At 37.7% G+C, this 21353-nt stretch overlaps 1 protein-coding gene across 3 annotated transcripts in view; it reads left to right on the top strand.

Annotated features, from left to right (window-relative positions):
* The window catches only part of THBS4 (thrombospondin 4), a 169250-nt gene that overhangs the window by 124710 nt on the left and 23187 nt on the right, over positions 1-21353 (top strand). For all 3 annotated transcript variants that reach the window (XM_016118914.2, XM_016118915.2, XM_016118913.2), the window contains one exon: positions 4401-4604. In XM_016118914.2, the coding sequence (XP_015974400.1) occupies positions 4586-4604 (19 nt within the window). In that variant the 5' untranslated portion in view covers positions 4401-4585. The remainder of the gene's footprint in view (positions 1-4400; positions 4605-21353) is intronic.

The following is a 21353-nucleotide window of genomic DNA, read 5'->3' as shown; positions in this document are numbered from 1 at the left end:
GTGATGTCCTTCATCTGTTTGAAATTGGTGCGCAGGTTGATTTATTACTAAGGAAATAAGCTGGAAGAGACACACAACTTGAAGTAAAAGTTATTCCTCATAAAGCCAGAATGAAGAGTGCCTGTGAGGGTAATCTCAAGTCCCTTCCCCTCCCATTGCAGTAATTACCCATTTAAACTTTGCATTTCACCCAATAATTCATTTTGATTCCAAACAAGGCAACCAGAACTGTAGTTTCAGGGGATACTGTACTGCTTTTAATTTGGGTTGATATATTTGAAATGTTGTAGTCTATAATATTTATTCATTGTGACTTTGCTTCTAGGAAGGTAAAGGAAGCTTTTATTATTATTATTATTGTTATTATTATTATTATTGAATTACTGACATGTTACATCATATCAGTTTCAAGTGTACATGATTCCATAATTGTATTTATTGCAAAATGATCACCACAATAAGCCTAACATCCACCAGCATACATAGTTACAAAAGTGTTTTTTCTTGTGATGAAAAATTTTGAGATATACTCTTAGCAACTATCAAACATTTAATACAGTATTATTAACTTATAGTCATGCTGTACATCACATCCCTATGTCTTATTTTATAACTGGAAGTTTGTATCTTTCGACAACCTTCACCAATTTCACCCATCCTCCCAACCCCACCTCTGGCAACCACCATCCTGTTCTCTCTATCTATAAGCTTAGTTTTTAATTTTTTTAGATTCCAAATATAAGTGAGATCATCAGTATTTGTCTTTCTCCGACTTATTTCACTTAGCATAATGCCATCAAGGTCCATTCATGTTGTCGCAAATGGGAAGATTTTATCCTTTTTATGACTCAGTATTCCATTGTGTGTGTATCATATTTATCTATCTATCTATGGACACTTCAGTTGTTTTCATATCTTAGCTATGGTAAATAATGCTGCAATGAACATGAGAGTGCATATATCTTTTCAAGTTAGTGTTTTTGTGTTTGTTTTTTGATAAATACCTAGATGTGGAATTGCTGGATCATATGGTAGTTCCATTTTTAATTTTTTGAAGAACTTCCATACTTTTTCCATAGTGACTGTACCAATTTACATTTCCACCAGCAGTGCATAACTGTTCCCTTTTCTCCACATCCTCACCAACTCTTGGTGTTTCTTATCTTTTTAATGAGCTATTCTAATGGTGTGAAATGATAGCTCATTGTGGTTTCGGTTTGCACTTGATTAATGATGTTAAGCATCTTCACATGAATCCATTAGCCATCTGTAAGTCTTCTTTGGAAAAAATATCTAGATTTTCTTTTCTTTTTTTCCTCTTTCTTTTCTTTCTTTTGTTGCTATTGAGTTGTACGAGTTTTTTTATATGCTTCTAGATAATTAACCCCTTATCAGATATGTGATTTGCAAATATTTTCTCCCATTTAATAGGTCGCCTTTTCATTTTTTTTGATGGTTTCCTTTGCTGTGCGGAAGCTTTTTAGTTTGATGTAGTCCCACCTATTTACTTTTGTTGCCACTTGTGTCAGAAAGGAAGCTTTTTAATATAATTCAAAAGTTTTCTTATTACAGACATTATTTGGCAAGCTTAAATTTATGGGGGAAGTATTTTGTGTTATATGAATTTGTGACATTTGAACACACAATATCGTAGTATGCTATTGGTATGGATTTTGCTTCTCCTTAAAGCTGCTTGTTTCACAGAGACTTGAAATCAGGCTATACTACCTAAATTATCTGGTTAATATAGTTGCTATAGACCATCTGATTAAGTCAAGTTTCTGATAGATACTGTTATCGAGTGAATTACTTCTACAATTATCAGCTCAATTAGATAATTTGCTATCTCCTTCTCTGAGCTAGCCTTGGTGACAATTTCACCTCTAATACTAGAAGGTTGTGCTTAAGTCCTGGCGCTATTACTAAAATGTAATAACATTAGTAGAAAATTGTAGTGGCTCATTTCCTTTTCAAAACATTTCCCAAACTCATTACTAACTAATCCCAACACTGCCTCTTGGGAGAGAAGCCAGTGGATTAGAAGAGCCATATAGATGGAAGCATGGTAAATTTAGCTTCAGCTAAATTATGGAAGTGATCTTAGTCAAAGCAAGAATCAGGAATTCTTAAGTTTAGTTTTGAAAACAGTTCCCATACCTTAAAGACACATTTTTTTTTTTCTAAAGATGCCTTGTCCTGAATGGAACTTTTAAACAGATTGCCTTATTTCCTTTTGCCCTCACTAATGGAATTTCCAATTCTCTGGAACTTTAAAAATTCTATTATTCTTTTGAAGTACAGTAAGCAGCAATCTTATGTTTGGGGAATGTGGGCTGCTACTAGGAACATAAGAGATATTCTGCTTTCCAACACTCCTAGTAGTAAATTTGTTGTTTTACAAGCTCCTTGGTACACATGAAAGAAACAATACAGATTCAATCTGAAGACAGATTGATTGTCTTTTAAAAAGAGTAGGCATTCTTGAGTAACTAGGTTTTTGCCTGTTTTATTATTTTTATTTTATATTACAAAAGCAATCCCTGTTTATTGTTAAAAAAAAAAAAAAAAGGAAATTGGATAAGCAAAAGAAATTTTAAAAATTTATAATTATCCAAGCCAGAAGTAGCTACTGTTCATGTTATCATTTTGTTATGTTGGCTTTCAAATATTTTTCTATGCAAATATGTATTTCAAATGGTATCCTGTTACATAGCTTTATGATCTTTTTGTCCTCTTACTGTATCATGAACATCTTTCCATATCTGTATTCAGCCACATTAGCCTTTTTAACAAGTGCTAGTCCACTTTGTGGAAGGACCAAAATGCATTTATCCAGGGATCTAATATGAGTTGTTTCCAGTGTTTTGACGGTATAAATCATAATTTGTTGAACAATTACAGTGCCACAGAAAGGCTTAGGGTGGCTAAAATCCCCTTAATCTCTGTCAAACCCTTCTTTCTCTGCTAAGGACATTCTGTTTTCATAACAAAGTGCTGTGCCAACAGAGCTTCAGGTTTCCCACCTCTTTCAATGAGATTTTGACATAATTCCTTCCTAAAAAGAAATTCTAGAATTACCAATGGTGGTGAATCTCTTTCTACCTAAATAATGTACCATGCTATTCATTATTTCCTTAGGATACATTTCTGTAAGTAGAATTGCTAAATCAAAAGCATGTTTGTCTTGGGGCCTTTGATACTATTATTTAAACTGTCTTCAAAATGTTTATACTAGTTTAAATCTTACTCACCAATATATGAGTTTCCATTTCCATGAACTGTCACCAAGAGCTAGGTATTATTATACTGTTTTTCAATCTCATTGTGATTTTCAATCTGATTGTGAAAATACCTTATTTATGGTGGCAATTTCTTCATTATTAAAGCATATGAATATTTATATGTATATTTATTTACCATTGTAACTTTTTCTATAAATTTCTGTTTTATGTTCTTTGCCCATTTTTCTATAAGGATGCTTATTGACTTTTAAGAGCACTTTATAAATTATGAATTCTATACTTTTAGTAACCAGATTATTGTATCCAGGAGATAGCTGTAGAGGCTGGAGTTTCTGCAGGTTGTGTAATTGTTCAAACAATATTTCCATAACACTAAGTAACTTCTAGCGAGTATGACCCAAACTTGGCCATTGCCTTTTATGTGACTCTAGATGTGCTCTCTCATAGCTTTCTTAAATATTATAGAGTTAGAGAAAAAGTTCTGCTGGCTTGATCATAAGCGATTCATACAAATGTAGATTCTAGTTTTTGTACACCAACTCTGTCAGGTTACAGTCAAGAAATAGAAACCACATTGTTTCTGCATTGGGTTTTTTCCCCCCATACAAATATTGGAGAACTGCAAATGCTCAAAGGGAATACTGAGGTCTCAAAAGGACCAAATCATTTTGACCCTTCATCTCCCACCACATCCATGCTTTCGGCTACATTCCTGTGCCATTTATCACTGACCAGGAAAATACAATTGGCTCTGGTCCAGGATGTGCAGAGACCCCGGAAATTCACTACTTGGGGACATAAAAACATTGACTTGGATGCTGTCACCCATTCCTTTTGTACTTTGAGTCTTCAGTGTTTTCCCAGTGGGCATTTTCAGAGCCACTTCTTCAACCAAATGCAATTTTAGGTTTGCAAACTTAGCTTTCTCTTGGGGGCTATAATCTAGTGATAAATATTGTACTATATTTATTCTGGTTCAAATGTCCAGCCACCCTAAGAGTGATAAGAAAGAACTGGGGAGTTTGGCAATGTGGAAAAATGATTATACATTAGTTTGCATTATCTCACAGCTTACTGTCAGATTGGCCCCCTCAAAAAAGATGTTTGCCTCAAAGTTAAATCTTTCACTGATTATCTTTTTCTCTCCATTCTCTCCAGTCTTTGACCTCCTCCCATCCGCTAGCCAGAGGCTGAACCCAGGCGCTCTGCAGCCAATCCTGACAGACCCCACACTGACTGAGGTCTATGTGATCTCCACCTTCAAGCTGCAGACTAAAAATTCAGCCGCCATCTTTGGCCTTTACTCTTCAACTGACAACAGCAAATATTTTGAATTTACTGTGATGGGACGCTTAAACAAAGGTAAGCAGGTTTGCAGAAATCATTTTCTCAAAAATCTTTTTCTGTTTCAGGATTTGGGGTCTACTTTTCTTAAGTTGGTTCCCTCGTACAATTTTATTCTCAACCACTATTCATTTGTTTTCAATACCAAATTCTTCTAATTGTACTTTTACCTACATAGAGAGAGTAAGTTGATATTGAAAGGAAACATGAAGACTAGCTTGTGGCCAGAATATTCTTTGACATTGTCTCTCAAATTATTCTGGATCCAGTTCTGGAAGGGATAGGACCTAGGACAATTAGGTCTCTGTCTTGGTCAGCTCAGGCTGATATAACAAAGACCACAGACTGGGCGTCTTAAACGACATTTATTTCTCTCAGTTCTGGAGTCCAAGATCAGGGTGCCAGCAGACTCGGTTCCAGGTGAGAACCTGGGTCCTGGTTTGTAGACAGCCACCTTTTCACTGTCCTCATATGGCCTTTCCTCAATGCGTGCCATGGGGGGAGAGAGCTTTTTGTCTTCTTATGCCATCGTGGAGGTTCTACCCTCATGACCTAATTTAAACCTAATTACCTCCCAAAGCCCCACTCCCTAATACGATCACATTGTGGGGTAGAGCTTCCACATATGAATTTGGGGAGGACACAAACATTCAACACGTAACCACCCACACCATTTTACGTTACCTCGGAAGCATGTGGCTTAGCAGACCTAACTCCTAGCTCTGCTAGCACCTTCCTGGACTTGATGGGAAGACTACAGCTCAGCCAGTAGAACTGAATGAACAGCTCTTTTTTTTTACCTGTTTCATGCCAGTTTACACAGATCTGTCACCTGTCTGGTCCCTCTGCTATCAAATGTCAAAATGAGTTACTACAAGTACTAAAAAAAATGCTTCCCAAAGGAAAACGTCACTATTTTTTTCATCTTCCTCTCCTCCCATGCCCTGGGGACAACACCTGTTCCTGCTTATCGAGGAATGTGACAGATATGCGTTCATACTGCCTCATGCTTTTAATAAAAGAAAGAGGACTAGTCTTTCTAGCTAGATTTTATATTTATTTCAGTTTGCTTTACAAAGTACATAGATACAGTGCTCCAGACTCTTAGACTCTAATTGCAATCAGGCACAAGTCAGCAGATGCGAGGAGCTGAACGACATTCCTAATTCTTATCTTTCATAGGACTGTAGAATTAAAAGCAAGAAGGAATGGGCTTTTAACCTTTTTTTATGTCCAGTTCCAGCATTCTCTTTCCCTCCTCTCACCCCACTCACAGATCCATTTTCTCTGTCTGTGCCTCATAGCCTCTCAGGGACTGTGGCAAGGTTTCACATAATAAAGGCAGTCTGGGAACTTGGTTCATAGTTCTGCATGGTTCTGGTTTACCCCGTTCCTGCTTCTCTTGCCCCATCTTCAACTCTGGTGGGAGGCAATTTCACCCATCTCTCTGCCTTGAACTAGAGCCCCATTTTGCCTCACTTCTGTTGAATGTCATCTAACAACCCAGCTACTCAGTTTGTGATCTGTAAAAAGCACCCTTCCTCGTCAAAATATCAGTAGCTTCTCACTAAACTGGCTGTTTTGGGTGCATAATAGATTTTTCTTTTAGTTCACTCAGCTTAGTGGCTAAAAGGCCCTCTGTAGAGTGAAAAACTCTGCTTCTAGCTCTATTTCAGTATGTGTGAACCCATTGTGAAAAGTCTGTGTTGTCTGGAAACAACAAAGCAACTTCCCCTGATTCTTTCTGTTTAATAAACGGGCAATACTACACATACGGGCAGATAGGTGGATAAGTAAGGGGGTTGTTAGTGTGTTTCCTCTGAAGAATCACCAGTTATGTGATTCAGCTGTTTTTCCCAGCTGATCACCATGTTAGAAAAGATGCAAGAGATGATGAATACTTCTGCATGCTCCAACTTACTAAAGGTAAAAAGCTCTTAGAAAAAAAAAATTTAAGAGTCTGCAAAGAATCCAGAAATTAAAATTTTCAGAAAGCAGAGCAAAGAGAAATTTATACTAGTATTAGAATTCAGAGAATTGAAAATTTTGAATAGAGAAAATAGAGAAGTTTCACTGGAGCAATAAGAAAAAGTAGAGGGATTTACCATCAACTGTGAATCTGGAGTTTCTAGGAGAGAGCAGCAGCCCATTCTGATCACAAGAAGAAAAAGTTGCTGGACCCATCAGGTCCAAGGAAAAGACAAGGCATGGTTGTGACCGCCCATTGAGGTGTTCAGTAGTGGCCAGGCAGGCCTGACATAAGCTGTGGAAGGTGTAGGAAGAATCATCTTGGAAGGTGAGCCCCAGTCATTATTCAACTGGCAAGGCTCAGCTGATTTCCTGTTATCTTGATTTGCTTGGAAAAACTGAAACAGTTGGAAGAAATTAAGATGCATGTCTACTGACTTAAAACACCTGATAGGAAATTGGACCCACCCTTCCCTCTATTAAAGGCCATGATTTGGGAGGGGGTGACTACATAGTATCAAAGAGCAGGATTTGGTTGTGTGAGCTCCTACAGCAAACTAAAGTGTATCCCATGAAAACTGCAAAGCATAAGTTTGCCACTGAGCTCTCTGCTTCTACTCTCACACTCTCCAAGCCATCCTACCCATGATGGCCTCACCACTGTTTACAAAGCATAACTTGGACCAAGTTATGCCTCACCCCAGAGACTTTTTATGGCTTCCTGGTCTAAACGCCCCAGCTGTGCATTCAGGCCTTTATCCAACCAGCCTTTCCAATTTATCCCTCCTTCTAACCCTCCACGTAGCCTTTGCTTCATCGAGATGGACTAGCTACCATTCTGTGGACCCAGCAATGCTGTCTTTCCATCCCCATACTTTTGCTCTTGCCCTCTACCTCCTCTGGTACCTGTCCTGCACCATCTCCAGATACCAAAATCCCACTCATTCAGGACCCATCAAACTTCTGACATCTTATATTTCTCTGTTACCTCTATGGGATGCGCTATTCTTGGTTAGTCTTAGTATTCAAATTATTTCTAGGTCTTCTCTCCAGGAGGTTGTAAGCTCCCTCAAGGCAGGGAGTGAGCATTCCTTAACTCACCTTTGTGTCATTGCGGCACCTAACACAGGGCCTTGTACATAGAAGTGGTTCATGAACAGATTGAATAGAATAAATGGAGGCTGAGAAGAGTAGCTTCATTTGTTAAAGATATGTACTACTGTGGAAATTCTGGAAGCATGCAATGGCATATAGTAGGTTTGACCCAGATTCATTTTTGAATGAGTGAATGTTGATCAGATGAGAATAGAAAAGAAATATAGGCAGTATTTCTGATAGAAATTATCTATCAGATTATTAGTAAGTAATACAGGTGGTATGATCTTGTTAGAAATAAGCATTCTACAGAAACAGTCTCACTGGACAGAATGTATGGTTGACGCTTTTGTCGTATCTGGCATAGAGGCAAGTTTCCAGTTAGTATCCTGTTTGAGTCACAGTTAAAAATCTTTACAACTCTGTCACTGTGATTGCACCTCTGAATCATTCTGAGCTTCGATTACTAGCTCTAAAGTGGGGATGAGATAATAGCCACCTCACAGGTTGATTGCAAGAAGTAATTATATAAAGTATAATAACATTTTTTAAACCGAAACTCAATAAAAATGTCAGGTTCTTATATAAGGGAGGGAGAGAGAGGGAGGAAGGGTGGAGAGATGGAGGGGGAAGAGAGAGATGGAAGCAGAAGTGTAGAGGTAGATAGATATCTCTATACTATTTAGGCAACTGTCTCTCAAAGATGATTTGGAGAGCTTGTCCTGCCTTGCCCTGATGAAAGCTTCACTTTTCAGAAAAATCGGAGAAGAACTGCTTCTGTAGTCTTAGTCTGATCACTGCAGAAGAACAGTCGCATGCTGTGGACATGAAAGGAAACCCCCAAGAACTTGCAGTAATCATTGGAGTGTCCAGTCAAGCCCCTGGGCCTAAGGGTAGAAGATGTCACATAGTTCAGAGTAGTGGTTCTGAAGCCTGTGGGCTAAAGAGAGCTACAAGTTGAGAGAGATGTAAGAGTTTAAAAAGTTAGAATTCTGAACCTAATGATGAAGGGTAAAAAATGAGGTGCCTCAAACAATAATAATAATATTTATGGTGCCCTTACAATGTACCAGGACTGTGCTAAAGCCTCGATGTTCATTTTCCTTTTTAACTTTCACAGTTTTCTCACGATGTACCTTTGAATGAGTTCAATTTTAAAGCGGTCCTATGTAGAAAATAGAAAGAATTTTAGTAAATTTAGGACAGACCCCCAGAGGATGATATTATTATTCGTGTATTTTAGGGTTACATGGAAAAGAAAGTTGGGGTTATTTAAAGACAAACAGGTTTACTAAAAATAAGTCGGGCCAAACTTTTTTTGCAAGTAAAGTGTTTAAGCTAATAGATCAAAAAGATGCTGTGAACATAATGTGTCTTGACTTCAGAATTTTATTAAGTTACTCATTATACCTTTCTGAATAATATAAAAAAAGAATGAGCTAGATAAATAGTACTACTAGGAGTTGGCAAGTTGCCCTATAGCAAAGTAGCTAGTGATTTTTGACAAGGCTCTATCTTAGACATTGAACTGTTCAACTTATCAGTGACTTAGGTGAAGACATAGACAATGTTTTGTCATGTTTGCAACTGGCACAAAGCTGGAAAGAACAGTGAAACATATTGGATGCCATCATCAAGATTTATAAGGCCCTACCAGGCTGACATAATGTCACCATCAGTCAGATGAAATTTAACAAGAATAAATGTAAATCCATCATCTAGAAAAGTGCAGGAGAACAGGGTGTGGGAGACCTAAGAGTTCTAGTCAGTGATGTTAAGAACCAGTCAGTGTTGAGCACAGCTCTTGACATAAGAGTTGCTCAAAAATGTTTACTCAATAGGCAGATACAGTGATGCAATGGTTTTTAAAAAGCTCCTTTAATTATAGGCTTTGTTAATGCATATGTATGGCCACATTAAAGGAATTAATAGTCCCACTCTACTCTGAATTGTCCAGGCCACATCTAGAATGTTGTGTCTAGTCCTGGACACATTTCACAGGGACACTGTCCAGAAATTACCTTGAGGGTCACCAAAACAGCACCTTTCTGGTTCCCATTTTTTACTACACCTTAAGTCAAAAAGTTAAAGGAATTGGAGAAATAAAGGAGCCAGACAGAAGCCATGAGAGAGAAAAGTTGCCTTAAAATACATGAAGACTGTCATTTGGATTGAGGGTAAGGCTACATCTGTCTCCAGCTCTGCAGAGTAAAATTAGGACCCACTGGTGGAAGTCAGAGGAAACAAATACTGGCTCTGTATTAGGAAAATCTTGGAGAGCAATCCAAAAGTGAAATGGTTTTCTCCACAAAGTAATGAGTTCCTTGTTACTGGAAATGTGCTGGTAGAGGCTGCATTTGTATTGAAGGAATTTGTTAAGTGAGATATTAAGCTGTATGACTTACAATGCTAATATTCTGTGGCTCTTCTAAGGCTGGAGGGATTCCATGGGCGCTTAAGAAACTGCTTTGCAACGTCTATAACATGACCTTGAGATTCTGTGCATACTCACCGCTTTCATCTGCCAGATAGTTGGATACAGTGATGAGTCTCATAATTTCTCAAAATATAAAGCCCTCTGCAGATATTTAATATAACTTCTTTACTTGTTTTCAATGGATGGTTTCTTTGCAGCATGTGTGTATACTCTGTAAACTTTGCATTTTTTCAAACCACTGTAAGAAAATTTCAAAACACAGATTACATTTATCACACCTGGAGTCACCCAGAGTACTTTGAGGAAAAACAATTTCATGATTTACTCTTTATATATTGCCAAAGCACCAAAGTTACAAAGACCTAGTGTATAGGGTATGAAGATAAATAAGCAAAGGCAAACAAGAATATCCATCACAAGAGACGTTAGCAGCAAGAAGGCTTTTTTTAAATGTACAGTTATTTTAAAAGAAGAGGAAAGGTTGACACCAATGGCTTTCATCGTATATTTAAAAGTGCCAAAGAGGAAAGCCATTTGCCAAGCAGAGCAGAAAGCCCCAGTCTACCTTCCCGAGCTTGCTGCCTGCAGGCCAGGTCGCTCCAAACTCCTTTGCCCAAGCAAACAAAATATTATCATTTCCAGTTCTGTAAAGTGGGCACTCTTCTTTATTGCTTTGATATTCAATGCATCAGAATATTTTGGACTACCAGGTCTATTTTTCAAAAAAGTACCTTTTGGAAATTCTTTCCCAAGATAGCAATATTTCAAATCTTCGTTGCTTGGTTATGCTTTTTCATCTCCTGCCAGTCACTGAGATGGTATTTCATCAGGCTGGGCTCCGTGGTTCCTGTGTTAGGCTGGTACCCAGGCATGAATTATAACCATAAAATCAGGCCCCAAATTGTCAAGTGCACAAAGGTGCTAAGTTTAGAAGGAAAGGATTTCTACAAATAAACCAATAGAAACTGCGCCACCCCCTACACACATTTTTAAAAAGATCGTGGCTTAAAAAATCAAAGTGGATACATGATGCTTTATTTTTTTATTCAATAGATAGTTGTATTTGGTGCTCTAAAATGCTATGGGTGTATGGGAAAATTAGTAAGAAATAGATTCCTGGTCCCAAGAGTTTATGTTCTAGTAGAGAAGGTAAGAAATAAACTCAAATAGATATATTAATACCTATATTTATAGAGCAGTTTGTAGTTTTGCATTTTCTTATTTGACCAGCACTGAAAAAACGAAGTATGAAGGGAAGCTTTTATTTACTCTACTTAGAAGCTTAAAAAATGGACACTTAGTAAATTTAACAAGTGCAGGGTCACAAAGCTATTAAGTATATGAGCCATGACTGGAATCTGAGTCCTAGAAAAGTCCCGAGAAAGTGTTATGGGAATATGAATGAGACATAACTTCCACCCGTGGGGAAGAAGGAAGACTCTAGGGAGTAGGGTACATTTGAGCTGGATCTTGGCTTCAGATATATGGCAATGAAAGAACAAGAAGGAGAGCTATGGAGAAGAGAACATTCACACAGAAAATGATGAAGAGGCTGGAAAAGCTAGAGAGGGGTGAAAATAGAGAACAGGTTGTTTAGCTTGGCTGAGCATCACCATTGTGGAAGGTCATGAAGGTGGTGGGAAGGTTGGGATTAGCCCTGGGATAAGGAGTTTACACACTATTTAGGAACCACTAGGGAGTTATTGAAGGCTTTCATCTGCTTGCTGGAGTGTTACTTTGAGAAGGTAATAACTTGGTCGGAACAGTCCTATAAGGAGCTCCAGCTGTCCAGAAAACTGCAGAAAGAGACCTTACGTAGGAAGGTGAGTCAAGGATCTGACAGGAAACCCAGAGATGGAATAGACTAGAGACAGAAATGCCCATTTGAAGATCTCCAGCCTTCGGTTCTAATCAGATTTGCAGGGTTCTTTGTACTAGCCCTGTAGGAAAACGAGGCTGAAATCAGGCAAACTTCTTTAAGCTGGCGGCGAATGAAAACGGAGCAAGAAAATGGAATGTGCTGCAGCTGAAGAAACAAAGTTGTGCCCAGTGACTGTTTTCCTGAGCGTTGCTCTGGGGGTGGTGACGGGCAGAGCTGCCGTGGACCCAGGAGAAGACCACTCCTTCTAACTTCAGGCTGCTGGCTTTTCACTCCTCCGGAGGGGAAACGATCGTCTTACTTACCCTGTAGTATTTTGCCCTCTCTTTTGTTCCCCTCTGCTACATGTATCTGCTGGGCTAGGATGAGGCGAGGTGAGCACTGCGAAAGGGGGGACGGACAGAGGAAAGAGCCATGTCCTCCCTGCTCTGATGGTGCTGCCCCTGGAGAAGGTCACCCAGCAGGCTGCAGGCTCCGGGAACACAGCTTTCGGCTGTTTCTGGACTCTATATGACGATGAGAAAACGTTGAGTTTTCTGAGTGGGAGCCTCTCTGCCCTCTAGGGTAGTCTTACTGCTCTGAAGATAAAATAAATGTAGAAGCACTGAAGTAAGGAATTTCCAATTAAAAAAAAAATGGAAGCCAAAAGAGAAACAAGAATTATTAGATCAAGTATGAAAAACGGTAAATGTCAAAGCACCTAATATTTCTGCTAACAGACGTTGTAAAGATGGAACTTTCCATATTCATTTCCTTTTTTTCTTGCTATTGTCACAGATTTAGGAGCATAAGGAATGTCTCATTTCAGTGTTCATTGCAACACAAAGCAAGACAGAAATACCCTTAAATGGCAGCGCGAACCTAATGGTAGGATTTGCTACCTGCAACAAATGTTGAATTGCCACTCTAAACTTTATATTTTGTGTGTGAAAGCTTTAAGTGCAATCATTTAATTATTAATTATAAGTTCATATTCACAACATTTAATGTGTACCAGTTATGTGTAAAGTACTCCACTAGGTACCATTTATAAAATTGAACTTAGCCATTCAGTTATGAAACTAAATCTTGGCCCACATGATCTGGAAGACCTGTTAAGAGCAGGCAAGATGCCCATGAAAATATGTTTCCTTTGAACTACACAGAAATCTCAGTTTGGGAACAAAACCAGTAGTATTCATTTTAAGCCACAATAAGCATCCTTTTAAAGTGTTTATGTGAAGAATAGAGGTTGTGGCTGTAATGAGAATAAGGAGATATTGAGTATATTTGTCTATGATCTAATTAAAGTTTGGTGGTCCAAGTGGTATTTTTATTGGCCTGTAAAAACTTCAGGTATTTGTAAAACTGTTCAAAAAAGTAAAGCAATAGAAGTATAAAAATTAAATTAGTGCACTTTTGGGTTCAATTTCTCCCTCTTGGGTATTGTATATGCCTCTAATTTCTGACCATGCAGTTACTCTTGTAAATTCTCAACAATATGAAATAATAGGGTAAAAATTCTGTCCTATCCCATATTTAAAGTACCTCAAGAACTTTAATTCATGTCTATTTACCTCCTCCCCACTATTTTCTTTCTCTTTGTGCCACATTTAAGTCTTGTCAATACTTTAAGAAACAGCTTTGTTCTATAGTCCAGCTAATCTGTCCCTTCGGGTCTTATCAGTTCTTTTCTCTCGTAAGCAAGTGGAGGTGACTACATAAGTGGAAGAGATCGCCTGTCTGACTCCTCCTGGCATCCCTGTACATCATAGAACCTGAGGCCACAGTCAAACGAAAAAAGCAATTCAAGTTTAGAAGGGGTGGGAACATCAGCCTAGAAAGTCTTTTGTGGAGAATGCCTTTTAAGTTTCACAGCAGTGATTATTTACTTTGAAATACTGCAACATAAACAGATATTTCTGGCTGGCTGCTGTGTGGGGCAGCACAAGGTTGGCATTTATACTCTAAAGGTACCTGAAGAAAGATGGTCTGAATTACTTGTTGCAAATCACACAGATTGACAGCAGCACATTCTGGGTATACATGTGCAATTCATTTCTTTACTTTTTTGTATTGTACAAGTAATGCATGTTTCTCATAGAAAACTTAGATAAAGAAGACGAGCAAGAAAAAAACATCATCCAAGCCCACAACAATGACTACATAAATGTTGACATATTTCCTTCTAATTTTTATATGTGTGTATATACATATATATACACACACATTTTCTAAATGTAACTATACTGACTCATAACCTTTGTTCACTCAACAAAATACTGATAACATCTTTCTGTGTTTTTTGAAATAAATTTATTGGAGAAACCGGGGTTAATAATGTTATAAAAGTTTCAAGCATAGAGTTCTGTACTACATCACCTGTAAATTGCATGAGTGCTCACCACCCAAAGCCTAGTCTCCTCATCATATATTTGATCCCCTTTACCCTCTTCCTACTCTTCTCACCCAACTCCCCCTCTGGTAATTCTGTGTCTATGAGTTTGGTTTGTTCTGTTTTATATCACATGTATATAAAATCATGCAGCTTTTATATGACTTATTTCATTTAGCATGATACCCTTAAGATTTATCCATGTTGTTACAAATGGCAGTAGTTCATCCTTTTTTATAGCCAAGTAGCATTCTATTGTGTGTACCACAGCTTCTTTATCCAGTCATCCATTGGAGGATACTTAGATTGTTTCAATGTCTTGGCTACTGTGAGTAATGCTACAATGAACACAAGGTCCATATGACTTTACAAATAAATGTTTCTGAATTTGAGGAGTAGATAGATACCCAGAAGAGAGATTGCTGAGTCATATGGTAGCTCTAGTCCTAATTTTCTGAGGAAATTCCATACTGTTTTTCGTAGCGGCTATACCTGTTTACATTCCCAGAAGCAGTATACAAGGGTTCCTTTTTCTCCACATCCTCTCCAACACTTGTTATTTCTTGTCTTATTGATAATAGCCATTTTAACAAGCTTGAGGTGGTGTCTCATTGTAGTTTTGATTTGCATTTCCCTTACAGCTAGTGAATTTGGGCATCTTTTCATATAGCTGTTACCCATTTATATATCTTCTTGGAAAATGTGTCCAGGTCCACTGCCCGTTTTTTAATTGTTTGTTGTTGTTATTGTTGTTGAGTTGTATGAGTTCTTTATAAATTTTGGATATTAACTCCTTATTGGAGGTATTATTTGTAAATATCTTCTCCCATTCAGTTGGTTACCTTTTTGTTTTGTTAATGGTTTCTTTTGCTTTACAGAAGCTTTTTAGTTTGATGTAGTCTCATTCATTTATTTTTGCTTTTATTTCGCTTGCCTTTGGGGTCACGTTCACAAAAACCTCTCTGTTCAATTTTCCCAGCACCATTTATTGAAGAGGCTTTCCTTTCTCCATTGTATGTTATTGGCTTCTTTGTTGAAAATTAGCTTCCCATATACATGTGGGTTTATTTCCTGGCTCTCAGTTCTGTTCCATTGGTCTATGTGTCTGTTTTACTGCCAATACCATGCTGTTTTGATTATTGTAGCTTTGTAGTATAATTTGAAGTCAGGGAGTGTGATACCTCCAGCTTTGTTCTGTTTCTCAGGATTGCTTTGCTTATTTGAGGTCTTTACAAATTTGATCATTTTTTGTTCTATTTATTTGAAAAATACCATTGGGATTTTGATAGGGATTGCATGCAGTAAATTTGTATACTGCTTTAGGTAATATGGCCATTTTAACTATATTGATTTTTCCAATCCATGAACACAGAATATCTTTCCATTTCTTTGTGTCGTCTTCAGTTTTTTTCAACAGTGCCTTGTAGTTGTTGGTGTATAGGTCCTTCACTTCTTTCATTGAGTTTATTCCTCGGTGTTTTATCCTTTTTTTTACAGTTGCAAAATGGGGTGGTTTTTCCATTTCTTTTTCTGATATTTCATTGTTAGTATGTAGGAATGCAGTGGATTTTTATACATTGATTTTATATCTTAAAACTTTATTATATTTGTTCATGTCTCTAATAGTCTTTTGGTGAAGTCTTTAAGATTTTCTATGCCTAGAATCATCTGCAAAAAGTGACAGTTTTACTGCTTCATTCTTGATTTAGATGTCTTTAATTTCTTCTTCCTGCCTGATTGCTCTGGCTAGGACTTCCAGTGCTATATTGAATAACCGTGGTTACAGTTCCTGATCTTAAGAGGAAAAGCTTTCAGTTTTTCGCCATCGAGTACGATGTTAGCTGAGAGTTTGTTTTTTATGGCCTTAATTATGTTGAGGTACTTTTATGCCCATTTTATTAAGTTCTTTAATCTTAAGTGGATGGTGTGTCTTGTCAAATGTTTTTTCTGCATCTAGTGATAGGGTAATGATTTTTATCTTTTATATTATTAATGTGTATCACATAAATTGATTTGTATACATTGAACCATCCTTGCATCCCTGGAATGAACTCCACTCAATTGTGATGTATAATCTTTTAAATTTATTGTATTTGATTTGCTAGTGTTTTGTTTAGGATTTTTGCATTTATGTTCATCAAATATTGGCCTATAATTTTCTTTTATTGTGTTGTCCTTGCCTGATTTTGCTATCAGGGTCATGTTGGTCTCAAAATGAGTTAGGGAATATTCTGTTTCAATTTTTTTGGAAGAGTTTGAAAAGAATAGATATTAAATCTTTGAATGTTTGATAGAATTTGCTAGTGAAGCCATCTGCTCCTGGGCTTTTGATTTTGGGAAGGTTTTTGATAACTTTTTCAATTTTATTAGTGTTCCTATATTTAGGTTTTCTGATTTTTCATGGTTCAGTCTAGGAAAATTATATATTTCTAAGAATTTGTTCATTTCTTCTAGGGTATCATTTTGCGGCATGTAGCCTCAAATAATCCTTATATTTCTGTGGTATCCTTTGTAACTTTTCTTTCAGATGAGATCAGGTATGTTCAGGGTGGTACAGCTATAGATTGTAACTTCTCTTTCATTGCTGATTTTATTTGAGTCTTTTTTTCCCTCAGTGAGAGATTTGTCAATTTTATTTATCATTTCAAAGAACCAACTCTTTGCATTAATTGCTGTCTGTTATTTTCTATTTTGTTTAATTCTGCTCTAATTTTTATTTCCTCCTACTGACTTTTGGCTTCATTTGTTATTCTTTAGTCCTTTAAGGTGAAATGTTAGATTGTTTATTTGAGGATTTTTTTTGTTGTTGTTTCTTGATGTATGACTATAAACTTCCTTCTTAGTACAACTTTGGCTGCAACCCCCAAATTTTAATATATCATATTGCCATTCTCATTTGTTTCTGTGTCTTTTGACCTCTTCTTTTGTTCCTTCTTTGATCCAGTAGTTCTTCAGTAGCATGTTGTTTAATCTCCATCTTCTTTTTGAGTTTAATTTCCAGTCTCATACCATTGTAGTCAGAGAATATGCTTGGTATGATTTCACATTTCTTAAATTATTGAGACTACTTTTGTGCCTTGATATATGGCCTATCCTTGAGAATGTTCCATGTGCACTAGAATGTATAATCTGTTGTTTTGGGATAAAATCTCTGTATATATCTATTATGTCCATTTGACCTCATGTTTCCTTTAAGACCAATATTTCCTTATTACTTTTCTTTTTGGAAGATCTATTCATTGCTCTCGATGGGGTATTTAGATCCCCAACTATAATCGTGTTTTCATCAGTTTCCCCCTTTAGTACTGTAAGTAATTGCTTTATATATTTTGGTGCTCTCAAGGTAGACGCATATATATTGAACAGTATTGTGTCTTCTTGATATATTATCCCCTTTGTAAAATGTTCATCTTTGTCTCTCATTACCTTTTTTATCTTGAAATCTATTTTGTCTGATGTAAGTATGGCTACACCTGCTTTTCTCTGGATGCCTTTGCTTGGAGTATCATCTTCTACCCCTTCACGTTGAGTCTGTTTGTCTTTGTAGTTGAGATGTGTCTCCTGAAGGCAACATACAGTATTCTAATCCATTTCACTACTATGTGTCTTTTAGCTGGTGGGCTCAATCCATTTATATTTAGGATGATTATTTATATACAGGAATTTCCTATAGCCATTTTATTTTTTGTTTTCTGATTGTTGTACATCTTCATTGTTTTTTCCCTTGTGTTTCTGTTTGCTATTTTAGTTTGTTGATTTTTTTTCTCCATTTCCTCTTTTTATATTACCCATCTCAGTTCTAGATTTTTGTTTTGTGGTTAGTATTAGGATTATGCAAAAAAAAAAAAAAAGTTTCAAATGTACAATAGTCCTTTTGCTTCTGATTTTATCTTATCTCCATTAACTTGTGCAAGTTCAGTCATTCCCCCCAACCTTTTTGTTTTTGTTGTCGCAATCCCTTTTTATGCTATGTGTTCATTTCCAAATTGCAGAAGCTATAGTCTTTTTTAATGCTTTTATTCTCCTTAACTTTTGTGTTTAAGTGTTTAATACCCTATTCTAAATAAGAGTTACCATTTCCTGCTTCTGTCTGTCTGTCACCTTATACTTTTATATCCTTTTGTCTTTTTGTTTCAGATAGAATGGGGTCCTTTCAACATTTCTTGTAACGCAGGTCTTGTGGTGAATTCCTTCAGCTTTTGTTTGACTGTAAAGCCTTTATTTCTCCTTCATATCTAAAAGATAACTTTGCTGGATATATTGTACTTGGCTGGTGATTTCTCTTTCAATACTTTGAATGTTTGATTCTACTGTCTTCTAGCTCGTAGGGTTTCTGCAGAAAAATTTAATGATAATCTAATGGGGTTTCCTCTATAACAGGGGTCCCCAACCCCTGCGCCACAGACCAGTTCTGGTCCATGGCCTGTTAGGAACCAGGCCACACAGCAGGAGGTGAGTGGTAGGTGAGTGAGTGAAGCTTCATCTGTATTTGTAGCCGCTCCCCAGCACTAGCATCACCACCTCAGCTCCACCTCAGATCATCAGGCATTAGATTCTCATAAGAGCACCAATCCCTGGTGCCAAAAAGATTGGGAACAACTGCTTTATAGATTACAGTTTTCTTTTCTCTGCCTTGAGAATGGTTGTTCATGGTACTTAATGGCTGCTGCTGCTTCTACCTGGGCATTTGAGGGATTGAAATCTTTTTTTTTTTTTTAGTGCTTGCCTTTAACTGTTTAGAGGGTTAATAAGTAGCGCTCTTTCTTCTGTTTTCCAGAAGGTGGTGCCGAAGTGCCATTTTTTGTTTCTTTTACCTGCACTACTGAGACTTCCAGGATCTCTGTGGGGCTGTGTTTCTTGGCTATGGAAAATGCCCCTTATTCCCCAAGGAAGTGGGCATCCCCTCTCTGACAGGGTTGCCTCAGCCTTAGGGCATCATCCCCATGGTAAGGTGTATCAGGCATTGGGGTTCTAAGCCTGTGAGTTCCCTGTACTGCTTACCTGCAACCAGAAGCCACCTGCAGATAGCTGCCATACTTCACTCTGAGATATCCCAGCTGCCTCTATTGAGTTCTATCCATTGTGATAGATGGAAGAGGGGCAGTCAGTGAGAGGCAGGTTCAAGCACCTGTGGCTTTGCTTTTTTCACTGAGTTTTGTGGCAATGAGTACAGGCCACTGTCTGGAATGCTGCCCTTACAAACCGATTCTACTGCTGCCGGGTCTGCCGGAGCTGGGCAGGCTACAGGAGGGTGAGGTGGGCACAGATTCTGCTGCTTTGTTTTTTTCCCCTCTGGTGATGGTGGCTGCTCAACAATAGCCACCAGCATTTGTACCACTTCTCCACCCCTGTTCCTAGTCTCAACCTCAGTGTGTACCAGACTCTCTTCTGCTGAGTGGGGTTTGCAACCTGATTCTCCATTGCTACTGGGTCCACTGGGGCCACAGCGGGTACCGCATCTATAGCTCTTGTCTCTGACCTTCCCCATCCTGCCTCCCCAGCTTGCCCTAATACACCCACTTTCAGACATTTCAATGTTTGGGTCTCTCAGACACATTCGTGTATTCAGAGAATCCTTTGCTGAATCCTCTGTATCCGACTTGTTATAACTTTAAGGGAGGAGACCAAGAGGTTTTCACATGATGCTGACATTACTCTCTCTTTGTGTTTTTAATATACAACAATTACGTAGTATTCCATTTTATGATTATAGCATGATTTAAATAGCCAGCCTTCCATCTCTTTTTAGATGTACATGTTATACCAAATATTTGTTATAATATTTCTGAAATGAATGTTCTTATCACACATTTTGGATTTTCTTTTCTTTTTCTTTTTCTTTTTTTTTTTTTAGGAGTTCACTTCCTAGAAGTGGCATTGCTGGGCCATAGTACTGTACATGTTTGTAGTTTCGATGCACATTCCTAAATTGCCCCCTAGAAAAGTGCTACCAATTTAAGACTATGCCACCCCGGGGTAGCTGAAGACTTTAACTCAGATCTTTGGAGCTGCAATTATGTGTTTGTTTCATCAGTTACCCAGCAACAATTGCATTCAGCCGTCAGCCTTATTCCTAGGATTGTTTCTGGTGATGAACTTGGGTTTGGCAGAGGTACCTGTGGATAGAACTGGACATATTCTTGGTAGACTCACTAAGCCCTTGGAAGCAAATCACTTTAGTCTTTATAGCAAACTTCACGCAGTGAGGTTCACTCACAAAGGCTCAGCATCCAGGAGCAGATTTAGCTCAGGGCACAATACATTCAGAACAGTAATACAGTAAAAAGCAAGGCAGAAAACTAGAGTTTTAAAATTTTCATGAATTTTGATTTAGTGAGCTTAAGATATGCGAATGGATAGCTACCTATGTTAAAATAAATAAATAAGGTAGTGGCTCTCCTTCCTAGTCCTTCTTTTGCAACTATGGATACCTTAGATTTTCTAACTGAGCATTGTTAATTTTGAGGATGGGTTGCTGAAGGGCAATATGACAGATTACATTTAATTCACCTTATGCTTACAAAGGCCTATCCATGCCTAGCATTCTTTTAGTCATGGAATAAACCACACTCAGTTTCAAATTCTAGTTCTGCCACTTACTACTTTCTTGAGCATGTTCCTTCATTTATCTAAGCTTCACTTTACACATCTATAGGTATTCCAGTTTTGCGGGGATGCAATGAGTAGAAATGAAGTGTTTAAAGCAACTGAGGGCAGCACCCAGCCCCATGCTAGTGCTCAGTAAAGGTCTGTTGAATTAATGAATTCATGCCCTCAAGAGCTTGCTTGAATTTTAGTTGACTTTTCATAGGTTCTACTTGCTCATTGTACTTATCACTATCTGAAATTATATCATTCATTTTCAAATTTGCTACTTATTGTCTGTCTCTCCAGGAACATAAACATCCTCAGCAACAGAGTGGGTTTCTAGTGCTGAGAACAATGCCCGGCACATAAGATGATGAATATTGATGATTCCAACTTGCTTGGATTCTTTCCAGTGACCCAACCTCG

This window comes from Rousettus aegyptiacus, unplaced genomic scaffold (genome assembly GCF_014176215.1).
Source record: "Rousettus aegyptiacus isolate mRouAeg1 unplaced genomic scaffold, mRouAeg1.p scaffold_m13_p_8, whole genome shotgun sequence".
Classification (NCBI taxonomy): domain Eukaryota; kingdom Metazoa; phylum Chordata; class Mammalia; order Chiroptera; family Pteropodidae; genus Rousettus; species Rousettus aegyptiacus.
Note: the sequence above shows the minus strand (reverse complement) of the source record. Positions and strands in the feature narration are given on the sequence as shown.